The sequence below is a fragment of the Macaca mulatta genome, chromosome 1 (assembly GCF_049350105.2).
Source record: "Macaca mulatta isolate MMU2019108-1 chromosome 1, T2T-MMU8v2.0, whole genome shotgun sequence".
NCBI lineage: Eukaryota > Metazoa > Chordata > Mammalia > Primates > Cercopithecidae > Macaca > Macaca mulatta.
Window position 1 is genome coordinate 12,792,901 of NC_133406.1, and position 19,005 is coordinate 12,811,905.

Here is a 19,005-nt window from a genome sequence, read left to right on the forward strand (position 1 = left end):
TTTGCATTCAAAGTAATCGTTGACAGGTAAGGACTTACTATTGCCATTCTGTTAATTGTTTTGTTGTTGTTGTTGTTAATCTGTAATTCCTTTATTATCTCCTCCTCTCTTGCTGTTTTCCTTTGTGGTTTGATGACTTTTTTGTAGTGGTATGCCTTGAATCTTTTATCTTTTCTGCAACTACTAAGGGTTTTTGCTTTGTAGTTACCATGAGACCTACATACATCTTACGTTAGTAGCAGGCTGTTTTCAGCTGATACTTACTTAACTTTGATCACTTGCATAAATGCTATACTTTTATTCCCCTCCCCACCCACCCAATTTGGTTTTACGGACATGTCTTATGTCTTGTATAGTTTGCATAGTGTATTATAGCTATAGTTATTTATTTTTAATATTTTGACCTTTAACTTTCCTATTAGAAATATAATTGATATTTACACCACCACTACAGTATAATAGTGTTCTGAGTTTGACTGTATGCTTACTTTTACTAGTGAGTTTTATGTTTTCATATTTATTTATTTTTGTTTGAGATGCAGTCTCACTCCATCACCCAGGCTGGAGTACAATGGCACGATCTTGGCTCACTGCAACCTCTGCCTCCCAAGTTCAAGTGATTCTCCTGATTCGGCCTCCTGAGTAGCTGGGATTACAGGCACGCACCACCAAAAGTACAATTTTTGTACTTTTTTTTTTTTTTTTAGTAGAAATGAGATTTCACCATGTTGGCCAGGCTGGTTTTTGAAACTAGGCCTCATAATTCCTAAGCCTCATAAAATTTAGAAAGCTTGGCCATCATGAAACTTAAACCCCAGATGGCCACGGATAGCCCCCCGATGTTCCCAGAACCCAAACAGAAAGACAATTCCGGGAAATAGCCTCATGAGGTCCCACCCTGATAGCCTCATGAGGTCCCACCCTGATAACCTCATGGGGTCCCACCCTGACTCAATGTCCCCGATGTTCCCGGAATCAGCAATTCCAGGAAGGAACCTCCTAAGGTCCCGCCCCAACCAATCAGAACAAGATACCTTGCTCAGGCCATAGACAGACCCAATTACCACGCGCCTAAAGCTTTGAATTTCGCGCCCTAAGCTGTGTTTGAACTTGTGTTTGCCTATATAAACAACCTGTAACAAGCACTCGGGGTCCCAGGGCCAACTTAGAGCTTGGGACCCTAGCGCACTAGTAATAAATAACTCTCTGCTGTGAATCTCGTGTCAGTGATCCTTCGCGGCGACCCCTGCCCAGGGGGGAATCGACAGTTCGGTTCCAACAGTTTTGAACTCCTGGCCTCAAGTGATCCACCCTCTAGGCCTCCCAAGTTGCTGGGATTACAGGTGTGAGCCCCTGTGCCCAGCCATTTTCATATATTTTTAATATTTCTAGTTGGCAACATTTTTCATCAGCTTAAAGGATCCTTTTAGCATTTTTCATAAGGCAGGTCTAGTGGTGATAAATTCCCTTACCTTTTGTCTGAGAAGGTTTTTATTTCTCCTTCATTTTTGAAGAACAGGATCACTGAATATGGTATTTTTGGTTGACAATTTTTTTTCTTCCTTTTCTATCAGCTTTTTGAATCTAATATTCCACTCCTTTCTGGCCTACAAGGTTTCTGTTGAAAATTTTGCCTGTAATTTATTGGAAGTTCCCTTGTTTGTAACAACTCACTTTTCCCTTGTAGCTTTCAATATTTTCTCTGTCTTTAACTTTTGACAATTTGATAATAATGTCTTTTGGTGTGTGAGTCTCTTCAGATTCCTCCTATCAAGTTTTCATTGAACTTCCTGGATCTGGCTGGGTTTTTTTGTTTTGTTATTTTTGCTTCATTTTCTTTCTTTTTTTTTTTCTTTCTCTCTCTCTCTCTGTCCTTCTTTCTTTCTTTCATCATAAGCAAGCTAACATAGGGGGATCTGGCTTTCTGTTTCCTTCCCCAGAATTGGGAAGTGTTCTGCCACTTTTTCTTTGAATTTTTTTTTTTTTTTTGGTCCCTTTTTTTCTTTCTTCTACTTCTGGTACTCTGATAATGTGTGTAATTCTGCTTGGTGGTATCCTATGAATCCCTTAGGCTGTCTTCACTCTTTTTCAGTCTTTTTTCTTTTTGTTCCTCAGATTGGATGATTTCCAGTGAACTGTCTTCAAGTTTGCTAATCCTTTCTTCTGCTTGATCTAGTCTGCTGTTGGACCCCTCTATTGAATTTTTTTAGTTTGGCTATTGTGTTCTTCAGCTCAATGATTTCTGTTTGGTATTTTAAAAATATTTTCTACCTCTTTGTTGACATTCTTAGTTTGTTCATGCATCACACTCCTTACCTCAGTGAGCATCTTTATGACTCCTTTTAAATGTCCTGTTAGGTAAATCACATATCTTCATTTCAGTAGGGTTGGCTTCTAATTGAGATTGTCTTTTTTTTTTGAGCATAATATTTCCCTATTTTTTCATTTTTCTTAAGGCACATAGAGTGCTGTCCCTTCTGTTTAGGCTCAAGGAGGTTTATTCTTTATTTGCTACATAGGCTCCTAGATACTGGCTTATTAGAAGCCAAAGCTGTGGGGAGTTGCTGGAAAGGCTGCCAAGATTTTGGCTTGAGGAACTAGAATAATGGAGTTACTGTTTACTCAGATGGTGAATATTACTAGAAGAAGTAATTCTTCATTTTTCTTAACTCTGTATTGGTTTCTGTGTATTATATAAAAGAACCACCTTCTCTAGTCTTGTTAGACTGGTCTTATGTAGCAGGTGTTTCTTCCCAGTCAGCCTGGGCAGTATTCTGGTTCCTCAGAACTTTGTGCTTGTCCAGCCTGTCTTTGTTCTTAGTGGCCTCCAAGAAATTAGAGTCAAGTTGTACTATTGCCTTGAGAGGGGTGGTATAGAAGCCATTCCCTTGGGATATGACTAGAGGTATTGGGATGTTAGATGCATGCTTTGGTTTCTTCTTTCCTTGCAGAGAAGCTGAAAGCCAGAGTTTATCTCCCACTGATTCTGCTCTGCACCAAGGAGAGTGTCTGAGGCAGATGTCTATATTCTTGATCTAACTGCTGACTTTTAACCTGGAGGAGATAGCTGCTGAATATTTATTTGCAAGTTTAAAAGTCACCTGTTTGTTCTCAGTGGTCTAGGAGACTCAGGAGTGTAGAGCTTCATCAACTCCCAGAGCTAGGTGATTTAGCAGCCTGTCCCTCCAATGAAAGCTATAAAAGTTGGGGTTCTCGATGTGTTCAAAAACTTTTCGTGGCGAGTTTGAAGACCTGGAATTATTGCCAGAGCCTGCAGGGAAAAAGGTGCAGGAAGCCCACTCTACTTTTTGGGCCAGCAGGTCTCATGCCTCCCTAGCAGGGGGAGACTTCTGATCTGAAGCTATTACTGGAGCAAGCCAGGAGGAAGGCACAGGGTGTGCTGACTTTCCTTTTCAGGAATGGGGAGGTCCCCCACCTCCTTCCACTGGGAGATTATAGGAATTTATCTCTAGAGCACATGGAGGCAGAAGGCCTGAGAAGTGCTGTCCCTTCCATTCGTGCTGGCAGAGATTTCAGGGCTGGGATTATGTCTGGAGCAAGCCAGGGAAGGAGGTGCAGAGAGTGCTCACTCTCCTGTTCAAGCAAGAAGTCTCACATGCACCTTGCAGGGGTAACCTTTTGGTCTGGAGTTCCCTGAAGCAAGTCAGGGAAGAAGACACAGGGAATGTCCCCTTCTCTTTCTAGTCATGGAGAGGGCCCCTTGCCTCCTCCTAATGAGAGGTTGCAAGCCAGGGAAGAAAGCACAGAGAGTGCTGTTCCTCCTGTTCTTGCTGGCAGAGGCCTCCAGTCTCTTTCCAAGGAGAGAGTGTATGGCTAGGATTAGCACCTGAAGTAAGCCAGGGGAGAAGAAGGCACATAGAGTGCTGTCCCTTCCGTTTAGGCTCAAGGAGGTTTAATTCTTTATTTGCTACCTAGGTTCCCGGATAATGGCTTGTTAGAGGCCAGAGCCTCAGGGAGTTGCTGGAAAAGCTGCCAAGATTTTGGCCTGAGGAACTAGAATAATGGAGTTGCTGTTTACTCAGATGGTGAGAATTACTAGAAGGAGGGAGTACAGTTTTGGATATGTTAATTTTGAGGTACCTATGAATGCCCTATCCAGGAAGAGATAATCAAGGAAGCAGGTGGGTATACAGGCCAGAAGCTCGAGGGAGGTGTCCAGGCTGAGAACTTGCAGTCCCCAAATGTGCCATGCTGTTTTAAGGTTCTTTGTTTATGCATATCCTGCCCCGCTGCCTATAAATCTCCCTCAAACACTTCTAGTCATACCCATGTTACATATTACCAAAAGTCAGAGTTGATCACCCTCTCCTCTATGTTGCCAGTCTCTACCTATTTTTGCCTTCTTCTCTGTAATATAGATATTGTTTACTTAACCATATTAATTTAGTGTCTAGTATGTATTATACCACTGTTCTAAGCACTAAGGATAAGATAATGCAAAATTCTGATACTTATGATGGTAGGAGGTGCAGACAATAAATAAGCGGATAACATTCAGGTAGTGATAAGTGCCATAAAAGAATGTAAAACAGGCCGGGCGCGGTGGCTCAAGCCTGTAATCCCAGCACTTTGGGAGGCCGAGACGGGCGGATCACGAGGTCAGGAGTTCGAGACCATCCTGGCTAACAAGGTGAACCCCATCTCTACTAAAAAATGCAAAAAAAAACTAGCCGGGCGTGGTGGCGGCGCCTGTAGTCCCAGCTACTTGGGAGGCTGAGGCAGGAGAATGGCGTAAACCCGGGAGGTGGAGCTTGCAGTGAGCTGAGATCCGGCCACTGCATCCCAGCCTGGGCGACAGAGCGAGACTCCCTCTCAAAAAAAAAAAAAAAAAAAAAAAGAATGTAAAACAGTACGTTGGGATAGAGGTTGCATACTGAGCACTACTTCAGCAAGCCTGGCCAGGAATGGTCTCTCTGCTGAGGTGTGACATGTGAGAGAGACTTGAATGAGGTGAAAGAGTGAGCCGTCATAAGATCTGGAGGAACAATAATACAGGCAGAGAGGACAGCAAATATAAAGACCTTGAGGCCAGGCATTGTGGCTCACACCTATAATCTCAACACTTTGGGAGTCTGAAGTGGGTGGATGGCTTGAGCCCAGGAATTCCAGCCCAACCTGGGAAACATAGTGATACCTCGTCTCTACTTAAAAAAAAAAAAAAAAATTAGCTGGGTATGGTGATACATCTGTGGTCCCAGCTGCTTGGAAGGTTGAGGTACGAAGATCGCTTGAGCCCAGGAGTTTGAGGCTGCAGTGAGCCAGGTTTGTGCCACTGCACTCCAGCCTGAGTGACAGAGCAAGACACTGTCTCAAAAAAAGAAAAAAAAAAAAAGATAAAGACCGGCCAGGCACAGTGACTCACACCTGTAATCCCAGCACTTTGGGAGGCCAAGGCGGGCAGATCACCTGAGGTCGGGAGTTCGAAACCAGCCTGGCCAATGTGGCGAAACCCTGTCTCTACTAAAAATACAAAAATTAGCCAGGCGCGGTGGTGGGCACCTGTAATTCCAGCTACTTGGGAGGCTGAGGCAGGAGAATTTCTTGAACCCAAGAGGCAGAGGTTGCAGTGAGCTGAGATCCCACCATTGCACTCCAGCCTGGGTGACAGAGCGAGACTCTGTCTCAAAAAATAAAAATAATAAAGACCTTGAGACATACGGAGCCTGGTGTGTTCCCAGCAAGGCCAGTGTGGCCAGAGGAGCATACTAGAGGTCAGAGAGGCAGGCCAGAGGCCAGGTTATGGAGGGCCTTGTGGAGCTTGCTGCAGAGTTTATAAACTCTAAGGGTGATGGAAGCCACAGGAAGGTTTTGAGGAGGGATTAATGTGATCTGATTTGTTTTAAATAGATAACTGTAGTTGCTATATGGAAATAGAAGTAGAAGCATGGAGACTATTGCAATAGTGTAGGCAAGAGGTAGGTGGTGAAAAATGGAAAATGAATTGTTTGATGGGGTACAAGAAAAGGGAGGAAAGAGAATAAAATCTAGATTTTGGCATGGGCAATCTGCAAGTCCTATTGCATTACTGTCTTCCTGTAATGTGTAGAATAGGAAAATCCAGAGTTTTTACCATGGTTAAAATGTCCTGCATGATCTGTCCCTTGTTTACCTCCATCCTCGTTCTCTACCACCCTCCCCCTTCTACGTTAAACATCAGCTCAACTGGTGATTTTTAGTTCACATAACTGTCCAGGCTTTTTATTGCCTTATCTAAATGCACACTTCCTCCATCCTAAAATATTACCGCCTCAGAGGCCTCCATCCGCCAGCCCCACTATTACAATTCTCTGGATTTTCTTTGTAGCGCTGACTACAACTTGTACGAAACATACAAATATTTGACTTGTTTCCTTCAATAGATATTTAAGTTCCAGAGGGAGAGGGGAGTTCTTTTTCTGTCCATTTCTTTCACCCAGAGCCTAACCAGTGTCTGACACATAGTGGATGCTCAGTTCTCATTCGTTGAATAAATGGGTGCATGAGAGAACTGTCATTAATAAGATAACATCAGGAGGCTGGAAGACATTAAAGTAGTTCTAAATGCTTTCTCTGTCACCCAGGCTGGAGTGCAATGGCATGATCTAGCTCATTGCAGTCATTTTAAATTCTGAACCATATAGGTCCCACTAGGATAGGAAGTATTCCTTCTTATTCACCACCATGTCACTGGTGTCCAGCACAGTGACACTTTGAGAACATCCCGTAACTATAATATGAGTTTACTAACTTTAATTTATTCTTTCTTTCAAGGTTAATCTGAAGCGACCTTGTCCTTTCTGGGCAGAAGATGGCCACTGTTCAATAAAAGACTGTCATGTGGAGCCCTGTCCGGAGGTATAATAAATAAAACAGCAGGGCAAAGCCAGTTTTCTCTTGGACTTTTAGAAAAGCATAACCTCTGTTTTATTTCAGGCTAATGTCAATGGATTTGGACATGTCAGCAAATTCACATGCTCTCAGCTTTCTCCTTTAGAACCAGATTATTGAAGATTCTATACTTGACACCAAAATGGATTTGAAGACACTTGTATCCAGTGATACTGGTCATCGAATGTGGAAATATAGTCTTATTCTAAAATGGAAGGAAAATCAGAGGACTGTTCTAGGATTGAATCTGCAGTTGTCTTTTGTTTCATGCTTTATTGAATCAGCATCTTGTTTCATAGGAAAAAAACAAAATAAAAATAAACTACTAGACCCTATATTTCAATTTTTTTTTTTTTTTTTTTTTTGAGACCGAGTCTTGCTCAGTCGCCCAGGCTGGAGTGCGGTGGCGCGATCTTGGCTCACTGCAAGCTCCGCCTCCCGGGTTCTCGCCATTCTTCTGCCTCAGCCTCCGGAGTAGCTGGGACTACAGGCACCCGCCGCCACGCCCGGCTAGTTTTTTGTATTTTTAGTAGAGACGGGGTTTTACCGTGTTAGACAGGGTGATCTCAATCTCCTGACTTCGTGATCCGCCCGTCTCGGCCTCCCAAAGTGCTGGGCTTACAGGCTTGAGCCACCGCGCCCGGCCCTATATTTCAAATTTATAATGATTTAATTGGGGAAATTTCAGGCTTGGAATTAGATTTTCACTTGGCCTTGTTACGTTTACATTTTTTAAAAAACCTATACTTAATACCAAGAGAATGCTACAGTTTAGACTTTGATTTTTGTTATCTAACATAATTAATTATATTCCTCTCCTTCAACAGTAATTAGCTGAAGCCTTGTTTTCCTTTCACTTTCTGTTTTTCTTACCTAATCAGTCTAGTTTGTTGTCCTTAAAAATCTGCACCAATGTCCTTCCTAAACGGAATATTCTTTAAAAATTTATAATATTCAGTTTCCTTTAAGAACAAAATATGTATTAAGTATTTTGTTTACAGTTCTGTTTGATAAACCAGTTGTAATAATTCAGATACATTTATTAAAGCCTAACACTAATTATTGGCCTTGTGAAAAAGAATATTCCAGCTACACACATTCCGCCCATTGGTAAACCCTAGATTTACTAGGTTAATCATGTGGGCCAAAAAAAAGCCTTCTAGTAATCCACAATTGCCTACACTTTATTAGAGCAGAAGTTAAAATTGCACATAATACATTGCAAATAATTTTGAACTTTTAAAACTTTCTTTTCTATGGTAACAAAGTTTGTGGAAGAAGTGATTATCAGTGTTTTTAACCTAAATTATATAAACTATAAAAAATACTGCACTAAGAGTTATTAGAGCTGCTTTTGGCTTTCTGACTTTGTGTACGTCATTCAGTTTTCTATACTTTGATTTATAAGTCTGTATATTGGGATAACACTTTTACCTTATGAGAGAGTGTGAAAACAGAATTTGAGCGAATGTATATTTGCCCCTCATAGAATAAAATACTTGATGAATTAGAGCAATGCATTGACAATTTGTGAAGAAATTCCAAAAACAATAAAGATCACTTTTTAAATTTGTGTTTTTCTTGTTTTTTTAAGAGTAAAATTCCGGTTGGAATAAAAGCTGGGCATTCTAATAAGGTAAGTCCCTCCTCTTCCTTGAGTGTTTCTGTTTTACATTGTGAAATTTACCATTTACTGACTGACAGTGGCTGTAATAAAGAACCATATTATGGTTAGTTGGGAATGGAGACATTTTGCCTCAGAATTCCAAATCCCTAACTCTTGCATCAAGCAGATAGGTTGTACATTCCTAGATTCTTTTGAAATTACTTCAGTACTGTTTTTGGAATCTCTGAAACAACTATTAAATGTAACTATAGTGTCAGATCCCTTAGTCAGCAGGTGTTTTATCACATAGCTATTTTTAGTCTTCTGTTTCCACTAGTCAGCCTGGCAGGTTCAAAATTATATTGTATAGAGTAAATAATTATCAAGATATTTTGAGCAGAGTACTTTCAGATGGTATTAAGATATTCATTTTTAATGATTGTTCTTGTCCTCTTATGAGAGTATTATAGTTTATTTTGCCATTTATATGTTTTTAGATAACTGTTTATTTCCTGTTTTTCACTACTGCACGTACATAATGAAGATCATCCTATCCTCTCTGTCTCCTCCTTGTGCCTCCTTTGCATTTTCTTCTTGCTCTCTCTCCCGTGTAATCTTTTGTTTTTACTTTATTGTATTTGTTTTTGTTTCAGATCTGAAATAAATAAAACCATATAAAAGCAGTTGAAACCCCCTCAGCTCTTTCCCAGTTCATTCTACTTCCTCCCTCCCCAGAACTAACCATTTTTCTGAAGTATCCTTCTGCGATTTTATATTCCTATTGCAGGTGTATCTACAAGTAATATATTTTACACTTTTATTGCATGTGTATTCACAAGTAATATGTAATTTATTGTGTGTAAATTTTTTTATTTAAATATTTTTGTATTTTTTTAGGTTACAAACACTTTTTTTCAGTTTGTGTTTTTACTCATGCTTTTGAAATTTTCTTTGTTGGTATATGTGGATTTTGTTCATCATCTTAATAGCTGTAGTCAGTTGTATGACTATAACACATATTAGCCATTCCTCTAGTGATGGACATTTCAGTTGTTCCCAGTTTTTGGCTATTTCAAACAGTAATGCATTAGCATTTTTGTCCTTTGTCTCGTGCACACATGCAAGAGTTTCTCTAGGTGTACATGTAAAGGCTGGATTGCTGAACCACAAGGTGTGCCTATCTCAACATTACAAATAATACCAAACAATTTTCCAAGGCAGTTGTACCTTTTTAAAAGAATGGTTGCCTTGGGATATGGTCTCACTAGTGGGAGTGCAGGTTCAAAGGTTTAAGCATTTTGCAAACATGTATGCGTGTATATATATGTATATATATGTGTGTGTGTATATATATAACTTTTATATATATTAAAACCCTCTTGGGAACTAAATTTGACCATATATTTGTATATATGTATACATATATATACACACACACGTATGTATGTATACATATATATACATACACACACACACACATATATATGGTCAAATTTACTTCCCAAGAGGGTTGTTTTTTCAGTTGACATCATCACCAACACATCAGTGCTAATTGTTAACTTTTATTTTTAAATTTTTATTTCTTTTTTTGAGACAGAGTCTTGCTCTGTCATGCAGGCTGGAGTGCAGTGGTGTGATCTCAGCTCACCTCAACTTCCACCTCCCAGGTTCTAGCAATTCTCCTGCCTCAGCCTCTCCCGAGTAGCTGGGATTACAGGTGTGTGACACCACACCTGGATAATTTTTGTATTTTTAGTAGAGATGGGGTTTTACCATGTTGACCAGGCTGGTCTTGAACTCCTGGCCTCAAGTGATCCGCCCGCCTCGGCCTCCCAAAGTGCTGATTACAGATGTGAACCACCGTGCCCAGCCTAATTGTTAAATTTTAATATGTTGTTGATGGAAATAATATTTAGGTGGTGGAAATTTCTGCCTCATTTTCATTTGTATTTCTTACATATGATAGGAATTTTTATAATGGAATGTATCTATATTTAGTGTATATCATTGTTGACAGATTGATTATTCTGCCAGTAGAAACTGAAATAAAGAATAAGGTAATAATTATTACTAAACTTATGAACTTCTTTGCAGTACTTGAAAATGGCAAACAGTACCAAAGAATTAGAAGATTGTGAGCAAGCTAATAAACTGGGAGCAATTAACAGCACATTAAGGCAAGTTTTATTTTGGTAGTATTAAGAAAATATTCTCTTATTGATATCAAGAATCAATTTTTTTTATGATTTTGGTAAAAAATTTTTGTACCCATTAAAGTTTTAACTAATATATTTTTAAAAGGAAGAAAAAGTTTTTCTTTATCCTAAATTTCATAATAGCTTTGCCTCTTCTTGGCTGATTTATCCCTAAATTTCTAGAATGTACCATCCATAGTAAATCTTTTAAAAAGTAGAAATTTACAAGATTGTTCAGCTAACAGGGTTTATGGATCCATTTTTCCTGATTACTATGGAAGAAGGGGCTTGAACTCCTAAGTCTTTTATAAATAGTAATTCAGTCTGCATGTTACCTTTTGAATGATAAAAGTTATTAGCCTAACTATTAAATTTCATAGATTTTTTTCTGTTAACTTTTCCTTATTCTAAATAGAAACCAGCATAAATAATATATAAGTGGCCTCAAATTGTGCAGTGTAAAATGACTAGACATAATCAGTAGTTGGGAATGGGATATTTCAGAAATTCCTTTACATTCCCATTTGATTAGATTTGTATTTACAAGATGGGTACGGTGGCTCACGCCTGTAATCCCAGCACTTTGGGAGGCTGAAGTGGGCAGATCACCTGAGGTCAGGAGTTTAAGACTAGCCTGGCCAACATGGTGAAACCCTGTCTGTTTCTAAAAATACAAAAATTAGCCGGGCGTGGTGGCAGGTGCCTGTAATCTCAGCTACCTGGGAGGCTGAGGCAGGAGAATTGCTTGAATCTGGGGAGGTGGAGGTTGCAGTGAGCTGAGATCGCACCACTGCACTCTAGCCTGGGTAACAAGAGCAAGACTCCGTCTCAAAAACAAACAAACAAACAAAAAAAGATTTGTATTTATGTACTATAATTGCTAATGACTCAGTATAAATTAGCAATTTTATTTATTGAAAACAAAATTTAATATAGGAAAATAAAAGATAATAAACACCCACATATATATCCTCCATTTCAAATAAATAATCCTCCATTCCAAGTAAATAAATATTAACATTTTTTGCCATATGTTTTAAGGAACAAGAAATATCACGTAAATTTTAAATCCCTTATGCTGTATTCCCTAATCCAGTAGAGGTAACTACTATCATGAATTTGGTGGTGTATATCCAGTCCATTTTTGTTTTTATCATATATTTATATGTATACATAAGATAGTTTTATTTTGTGTATATGGTTTTATTTTTCCTTTATATAAATGATATCCTATATTTAACATTCTGCAATTTTTTTCATTATACATTTTGCTTTCTAGATCTTTCCATGTTGAAACACAGATTTATTCTTTTAACTGATGATTTTCATCATATAAATATGCCACATTTTACTTAGCTATTCTCCTATTGACGATTGTTTAGCTATTTCCAATTATTTACTTTTACAAACATGCCACCTTGAGCATTCCTGAATTTTTTTTCACATTAGAAGTAAAATTGTTGAATCTTAAGATTGTCTTTTTTGTACCCATTCTTGATATTGCCTGATGGCATTCCATAGTACTTGGTGTGAATGTTTACTGACTCCAGTGCTGACAGCTTGTATCATTCTCTACATCCTTACCAAAAGTAATGTTTGATAAGTGTGAAATAGCACCTCATTTTTGTTTAATTTATACTTTGTAATTATAGTGGATTTGAGCATTTTTTATTTATTGGACATTTGAGTTTCTTCTTCATTCAACAAATGAATGTCTACAATGTGCCAAGCGCTGTTCTAGGGTACTAGGAATACAGTAATGCAACTGATAAAATTTCCGCCCTCGTGTAGCTTTATCCTTGTCAGAGGAAATAACATGATAGACAAGTAAAATATATGAGAAATAAGTAAGTAAAATGATTATGAATGTTAGGGAAGACAGGCAGGGAAGAACAAAGAGGGCTGGGAGTGAGTGGCATTGTTTTAAATTGGGTGGTCAGAGAAGACCTAAGTGATAATATGACACTTGAACAAATTGCTGAAGAAGGTGAAGGCATGAGTCATCCTATGGTTGGCTGGGGTATGAGCAATCCAGGTATATATAAATGTTAGTTGAAAACCCCCATGGCAGGATCATGCCTAGACCTAAACACAGTAAAACAATGTAACTGGAGCACAGTGATCAAGGGCAAAGTAGCAGAAGACAAGGTCAAAAGATGCTGGGGATGGGGCAGGAGGTGGGGTGGGTAGAGATCTTGTAGAGCCTTGAAAGCAATTATAATGAGTATTGCTTTTAGAGTGGGTAGAATAAAAGTCACTGGGAGGTTTTGAACAGAGGAGTTAAGGGCATGTGTTGAGGGAGCCTGATACGTTGCAGAAACCTTATTACATGATTATTGTAGTAATCCAAATGAGACATTATGGTGATTTAGACCAGGGTGATAGCAGTGGAAATGATGAGAAGCGGTCAGGTTCTGGATGTATTTTGAAGATAAAGCTGACAGAATTTGCTGCAGTATTAGATATGTGATTTTGAGAAGATACGAGCTTTTGGATGACTACAAGATTTGGAATTATAAAAATGGAGTTGCCATTTAGTTACCTGTGGACAGCTGCAGGAGGAACAAGTCTGATACAAAGTTAAAGTCAAATTTGGATTTGTTAAGTTTGAGCTGCCTGTGAGACATCCCCTTGGAGATTTCAGGTTGGCAGTTGGGTATACAAGTCTGAATTAGGGGAGAGGTCTGGAAGTCAGTCAATGAATAGATGGTATTTAGCAGCCATAACCTGAGTGAGGTCACCAAGGAGAGAGTGTAAATAGAGGAATGATCTAGGGATTAGGCTTAAGTCATTACAAAATTTTGGGGTAAATTGCCAGTTTATATTCTTTGTCATTTTTTTCTCTTTTGGGTTGGATTTTTAAATTATTACTGATTTGTAAGCGTTCTTTATATAATGTGATAATTCTTTGTTGGCTCTATTGGTTGTTAGGACTTGTCTTTTAATTTTGCTTGTAGTTTTTTGTTGTTGAACAGAAATTTTTTTAACTTAAATTTTTTAAGTATAATACACATGCAGTAGAGTAGAAAATTATTAAGTGTAAAGGTCAATTTAACTTTACAAAGTGAACCCAACTCTATAGCCACCATCCAGAGCAGTACACTTGCTGCCCGGATTACCATGTGGACTTTTCCTAGTCATTGTCACCTTCCAAAGTTAACCATGATTTTGAGATACCGACAGAGATTGGTTTTAACTGTTTATAAAGAGAATGATATAGAATATATTCTTTTGTACCTGGCTTCTTTTTGTTAACATGTGTCTGAGATTCATTCATGTTTCTGGACATAGCAATGTTTACTTCTTTTTTATCGGCACATAATATTCTGTAGTAAGAATGTGCTATGTTTCCATTCTGCTCTCGATAGCTTATACTTTGGGGCCATTTCAAAAATATTTTGAGGCAGGAGAATGGCCTGAACCCAGGAGGCGGAGCTTGCAGTGAGCCGAGATGGCGCCACTGCACTCCAGCCTGGGCTACAGAGGGAGACTCTGTCTCAAAAAAAAAAAAAAATATTTTGGTGGATACAGTTGGACATGGTGACTCATGCCTGTAATCTCAGTATTTTGGGAGGCCAAGGCAGGAGGATTATGTGAAGCCAGGAGTTCAAGATCAGCCTGGGCAACAAGTAAGATCCTGTCTCTACAAAAAATTAAAAAAAAAAAAAAAAAATAGCCAGGTGCAGTGGCGTGGGCCTATAGTCCCCGCTACTTGAGAGGCTGAGGCAGGAGGATCACTTGAGGTCATGAGTTTGAGACTGCAATGAGCTATGATTGTGCCACTGTACTCCCCAGCCTGAGTGACAAAGTGAGATACTATGTGTAAAAAAATAAAAAATAAATTTGATGCATACATGTGTACATTTTTATGGAGAATACACCTAGGAATGAGATTAGGTACTGCCAAATTGTTTTCTAAAATTGCTACCAGATTGTATTGCTACTAGCAGTGTATCAGTTATTTTTCCTACAACTTCTCCAGCGACTGGTACTATGATTTTTTAAACAGCTTTACTTTGAGGTATAATGAAATATGACACACGGCATATAAAGTATACAGTTTGATGTTCTGACATGTGTCCACCCATATAACATCATCACAATTAAGATACCATAGGCCAGGTTTGGTGGCTCATGCCTGTAATCCCAGCACTTTAGGAGGCCGAGGCAGGGGATCACAGGAGTTTGAGACCAACCTGGCCAACATGGTGAAAATACTACCTAAATACTACTAAAATTAAAAAAATTAGCCAGGCATAGTGGCGGGCGCCTGTAATCCCAGCTACCTAGGAGGGTGAGGCAGGAGAATTACTTGAACCCAGGAGGTGGAGGTTGCAGTGAGCCAAGATCGTGCCACTACACTCAAGCCTGGGTGGCAGAGCAAAACTGTGTCTCAAATAAATAAGTAAGTAAATAAATAAAAGATATATTGACTGGGCACGGTGACTCACGCCTGTAATCCCAGAACTTTGGGTGGCCAAGACAAGCAGATCACTTAGCCCAGGAATTTGAGACCAGCCTGGGCAACATAGCGAGACCCTGTCTGTACAAAAAACTAAATAAATAAATTAGCTGGATGTGTTGGCGTATGTCTGTAGTTTGAGCTACTTGGGAGGCTGAAGGTAGGAGGATCACTTGATCCCGGAAGGTCAAGGCTACATTGAGTTATGATGTCACTGCACTCCAGCCTGGGTGCAGTGAGACCCTGTCTCAAAAAAAAAAAAAAAAAAAAAAAAATTATCACTCCCAGAAAGTTTCTCATTCCCTATTCCATCTTTTGTGCTCCTCATTTCCCAGTTTGAAGACTACTACTTTAACTTCAGGACACTATCTTGAAAGGATAAGCCTGAGAAATTCTCATGCAAATAGTGTTGCATCCATCTTCAAGCTGACTTTTGGAAAAGTTCAACTAGATAACCTCTAAGGTCCCTTCTAATTCATTTATAAATCAAACTGAGTCAGCTTTGTTAGCTTTGGATGCACATTCAATGTTTTTTCTGGCTTAGGCATGGCTTTATTATGGTTTTAGGCAGGGATTAGGTGAAAGAATCAGCAAAGCCTCCTCAAATAAGGATGCTCAAAGAAGAAAGTTCCTGAAAGTCAGTCATATCATTAACAAGAAAATAGGAATTTATATCACTATTGATTTGTTCTTCACTATTTTCAACATAAGATCTATCTTATTAAACACAAGTTTAGTTACATCATTTTAGCTATAATTAGGCATTATTTTTATGGCATTATGTATTTCAATTGAGTCAACTATGATACAATATTTTTGTTAATTTTTATTATATACTCCCATAGGGAAAAAAATTCCACAGTAAGTTGAACCAGAAAAATATATTGATAAAGTTGATGTGGTATAGCCAAGCTGATATACTTCTTTGTAGCGGCTTCTCAAATACAAAACAAATTCTTGATTACGACAGTACCACATTTAGAAATTACCTGATTTTTACCTTTATATACCTGATTTATATAGTTTTTTGTACCTTGTTTTTTCCTTTTGTGTTATGAATAAAGAGGGTAGCAAAATGATGCCTCTCTGATAGGTCCTACCATCGTGAGTATTCAATACAGAGAAGGCCTGAATATAGGTTTGTTAATGTAGATCAAAGTTGTTTTCAGTGAAGTTGTTCCTCATCAGTTCTTCAAGTCAGAAATCTTGATCATAGATTTTGTTAAATGATAAGTAGGCTGTGAAATGAATGATACACCATGATGAAAGTCGCATTGTTGTAACCAGTGAATACCACATTGGATGGGAGATTATAGAAATACAGTTACTGGTATTTTAGATCTTGTAAGTATAGAAGCAATTTAAATTAAAAGAATTCTGAAAGTAAATTTAATTACTTCAGGAAAAAATACAATTAACATTATAATTTCTAAGTTAATTGAAAAGTTTAGCTTGAGTTTTGTGTTTACATGTTATATGTATTTATAAATTAATTTCTAGTTAAAATATTGACTAGTCATAATTCAGTGTAGTTAAGAAATATAAATTACTCAAGGAAATTAATATATATATTTTCATATAACTTGTTTTTTATCATTCCTTTGTGTAATCACTAATAACAGAATTGTGGCATCATCTAATCTTTAACTGACCTCAGATTATCTATTTTAATGATACTAGAATACAGTGTTAAAAGTTGCAGCTCTAAATTTAATAATTTTTCTTTTTTATTCCTCCTTCCCATAGTAATCAAAGCAAAGAAGCTTTCATTGACTGGGCAAGATATGATGATTCACGGGATCACTTTTGTGAACTTGATGGTAATACAATAAACTATTATCATTACATTATTTTAACTTTAACCTTTTCATGAGACATTTTTAATCAATGAAAATATAAACTGAATTATAGCTTCAATACTGGATTTTGCTATGTAGACCTTATCATTCATACTGGCATTTAATGAGAGCCTGTGTTCCAGGCCTTGTGTTAAGTGCCTTAAATACATTATTTCTGGTCTCTGCAGCTACCTTCATAAGTGTGTATTAATTTCATATCTGAGAAAACTGAGTCTGAAAAAGACTAAATAGCTTGCCCAAGATCACACAATAGCAAGAGGCTGAGGCAGGATTTGATCCCATATCCGAATCCAAAACCTGTATTCTTTCCATTATGATACCCCATCTGCCATGGACCTTCAATTGAAGCCACTTAGTTATAGGTCTGTGAACGTTTTGTAAAAATATTTACACTGGAATTTGCTAGAGGTCTTAACAAACCCATATAAAGATGCTTTCTAATGCTGGAGAGGACTCTAATTCAACTTCTCCACAGCCCTTTTTCCAAGAGTCCCCTGGAATGGTAGAAAGACTGGACACTCTCCACCAGAGTAACTACCACTTCTCTTAACAGAAGGTAATTGCAGTGACTCAAAATTTTTTATCTATAGGATAATATTCCCAAAGAATTGTGCTAAGTAGGCGTAAATCATTCATTTGGTTTCTCTTCACCTTTTTCCTTGGTATTGTAATATTTTTCATAGTGGAAAATAATTTGGGGATTAAGTATGCATAGTTGGAAATAGTTCTTTGGAACTCTTCAGGCATCTAGAGTGATCTGCTTCCTAAAGTTTTAAAAAAGATTCACAGCTACAGTTGTGCTACCAATCCAGCCTGTAGTGGAGTAAGTTAGAGTGAGCCTCTGCTGTAGTCTGGTAAACTGAGAATAATGGTGGGAGATGGAATGTTATCTTGGTTTATGTGGTTTCAGTAAGGAAATTTTAAAGGAATCTGAGTAAGGTTATACCAAGGGGTAATTAATGAAGTATCCTCTCTATGATGTATAGAATTGGTAAAGGTTTTTTCAAAGCAAGCCATTGAACTTCTCCTTACTCTTGCATTTGCTCTGTTTGTCATTACAGTTATATTTGAGTGCTTAACACTCATCGTCATTTATTTCTGAATTGTCCATTTACCTATTCTTTGATGAAAGTATAAATAGTGCTTATTTAATAGGTTTTCAGATTAATAATTTGTGTGAATATATATTACTTTTATGGTAAATAGGTAATTAATAAAATACTTAATTGCAGGAAGTACGTGCTATAAATAATTGATATGTAGATTACCTGCCATCAGTATAAACAGTGTTAACTTTTTTTTTTTTTTTTTGAGACAGAGTCTCGCTCTGTCGCCTAGGCTGGAGTGCAGTGGCACAATCTCGGCTCACTGCAAGCTCCGCCTCCCAGGTTCACGCCATTCTCCTGCCTCAGCCTCCCGAGTATCTGGGACTACAGGCACCCACCACCACGGCTGGCTAAATTTTTGTATTTTTAGTAGAGATGGGGTTTCACCGTGTTAGCCAGGATGGTCTTGATCTCCTGACCTCGTGATCCACCCGCCTTGGCCTCCCAAAGTGCTGGGATTACAGGCGTGAGCCACCGCACCCAGCCGTGTTAACTGTTTTTTAAAATATTAGTTTCTTAAATTGTAAAAAGTAAGAGATGTTTCTTAAGAATTTATATGAAATCATCCCCTTAAGATTTTCAAGATTATATTTTAAATCAATTATTTTTATATTCTTATAAAACCATGGTACCTACTAATTGGTTTACCATGACTCTTCTGAGTTGTAATGTTCATATATATTCCAATGGTTTATATGCAGTTTTGTTTTGTTTTGTTTTGAGACGGAGTCTCACTCTGTTGCCCAGGCTGGAGTGCAATGGCACAATCTTGGCTCACTGCAACGTCTGCCTCCTGGGTTCAAGCAATTCTCCTGCCTCAGCCTCTCTAGTGGCTGGGATTACAGGCATGCACCACCATGCCCAGGTAATTTTTTTATTTTTAGTAGAG

At 38.2% G+C, this 19,005-nt stretch overlaps 1 protein-coding gene across 4 annotated transcripts in view; it reads left to right on the forward strand.

The window, feature by feature from the left end:
* The window catches only part of ERO1B (endoplasmic reticulum oxidoreductase 1 beta), a 68,282-nt gene that overhangs the window by 23,048 nt on the left and 26,229 nt on the right, over nt 1-19,005 (forward strand). For all 4 annotated transcript variants that reach the window (XR_003730345.2, XR_013416001.1, XM_015126968.3 and 1 more), the window contains exons 3-6: nt 6,772-6,855; nt 8,483-8,524; nt 10,589-10,671; nt 16,898-16,971. Coding sequence is in view for 2 of the 4 variants with exons in the window: in XM_015126968.3 (XP_014982454.1) it covers nt 6,772-6,855; nt 8,483-8,524; nt 10,589-10,671; nt 16,898-16,971 (283 nt within the window). In the remaining 2 variants the exon portion in view is untranslated. The remainder of the gene's footprint in view (nt 1-6,771; nt 6,856-8,482; nt 8,525-10,588; nt 10,672-16,897; nt 16,972-19,005) is intronic.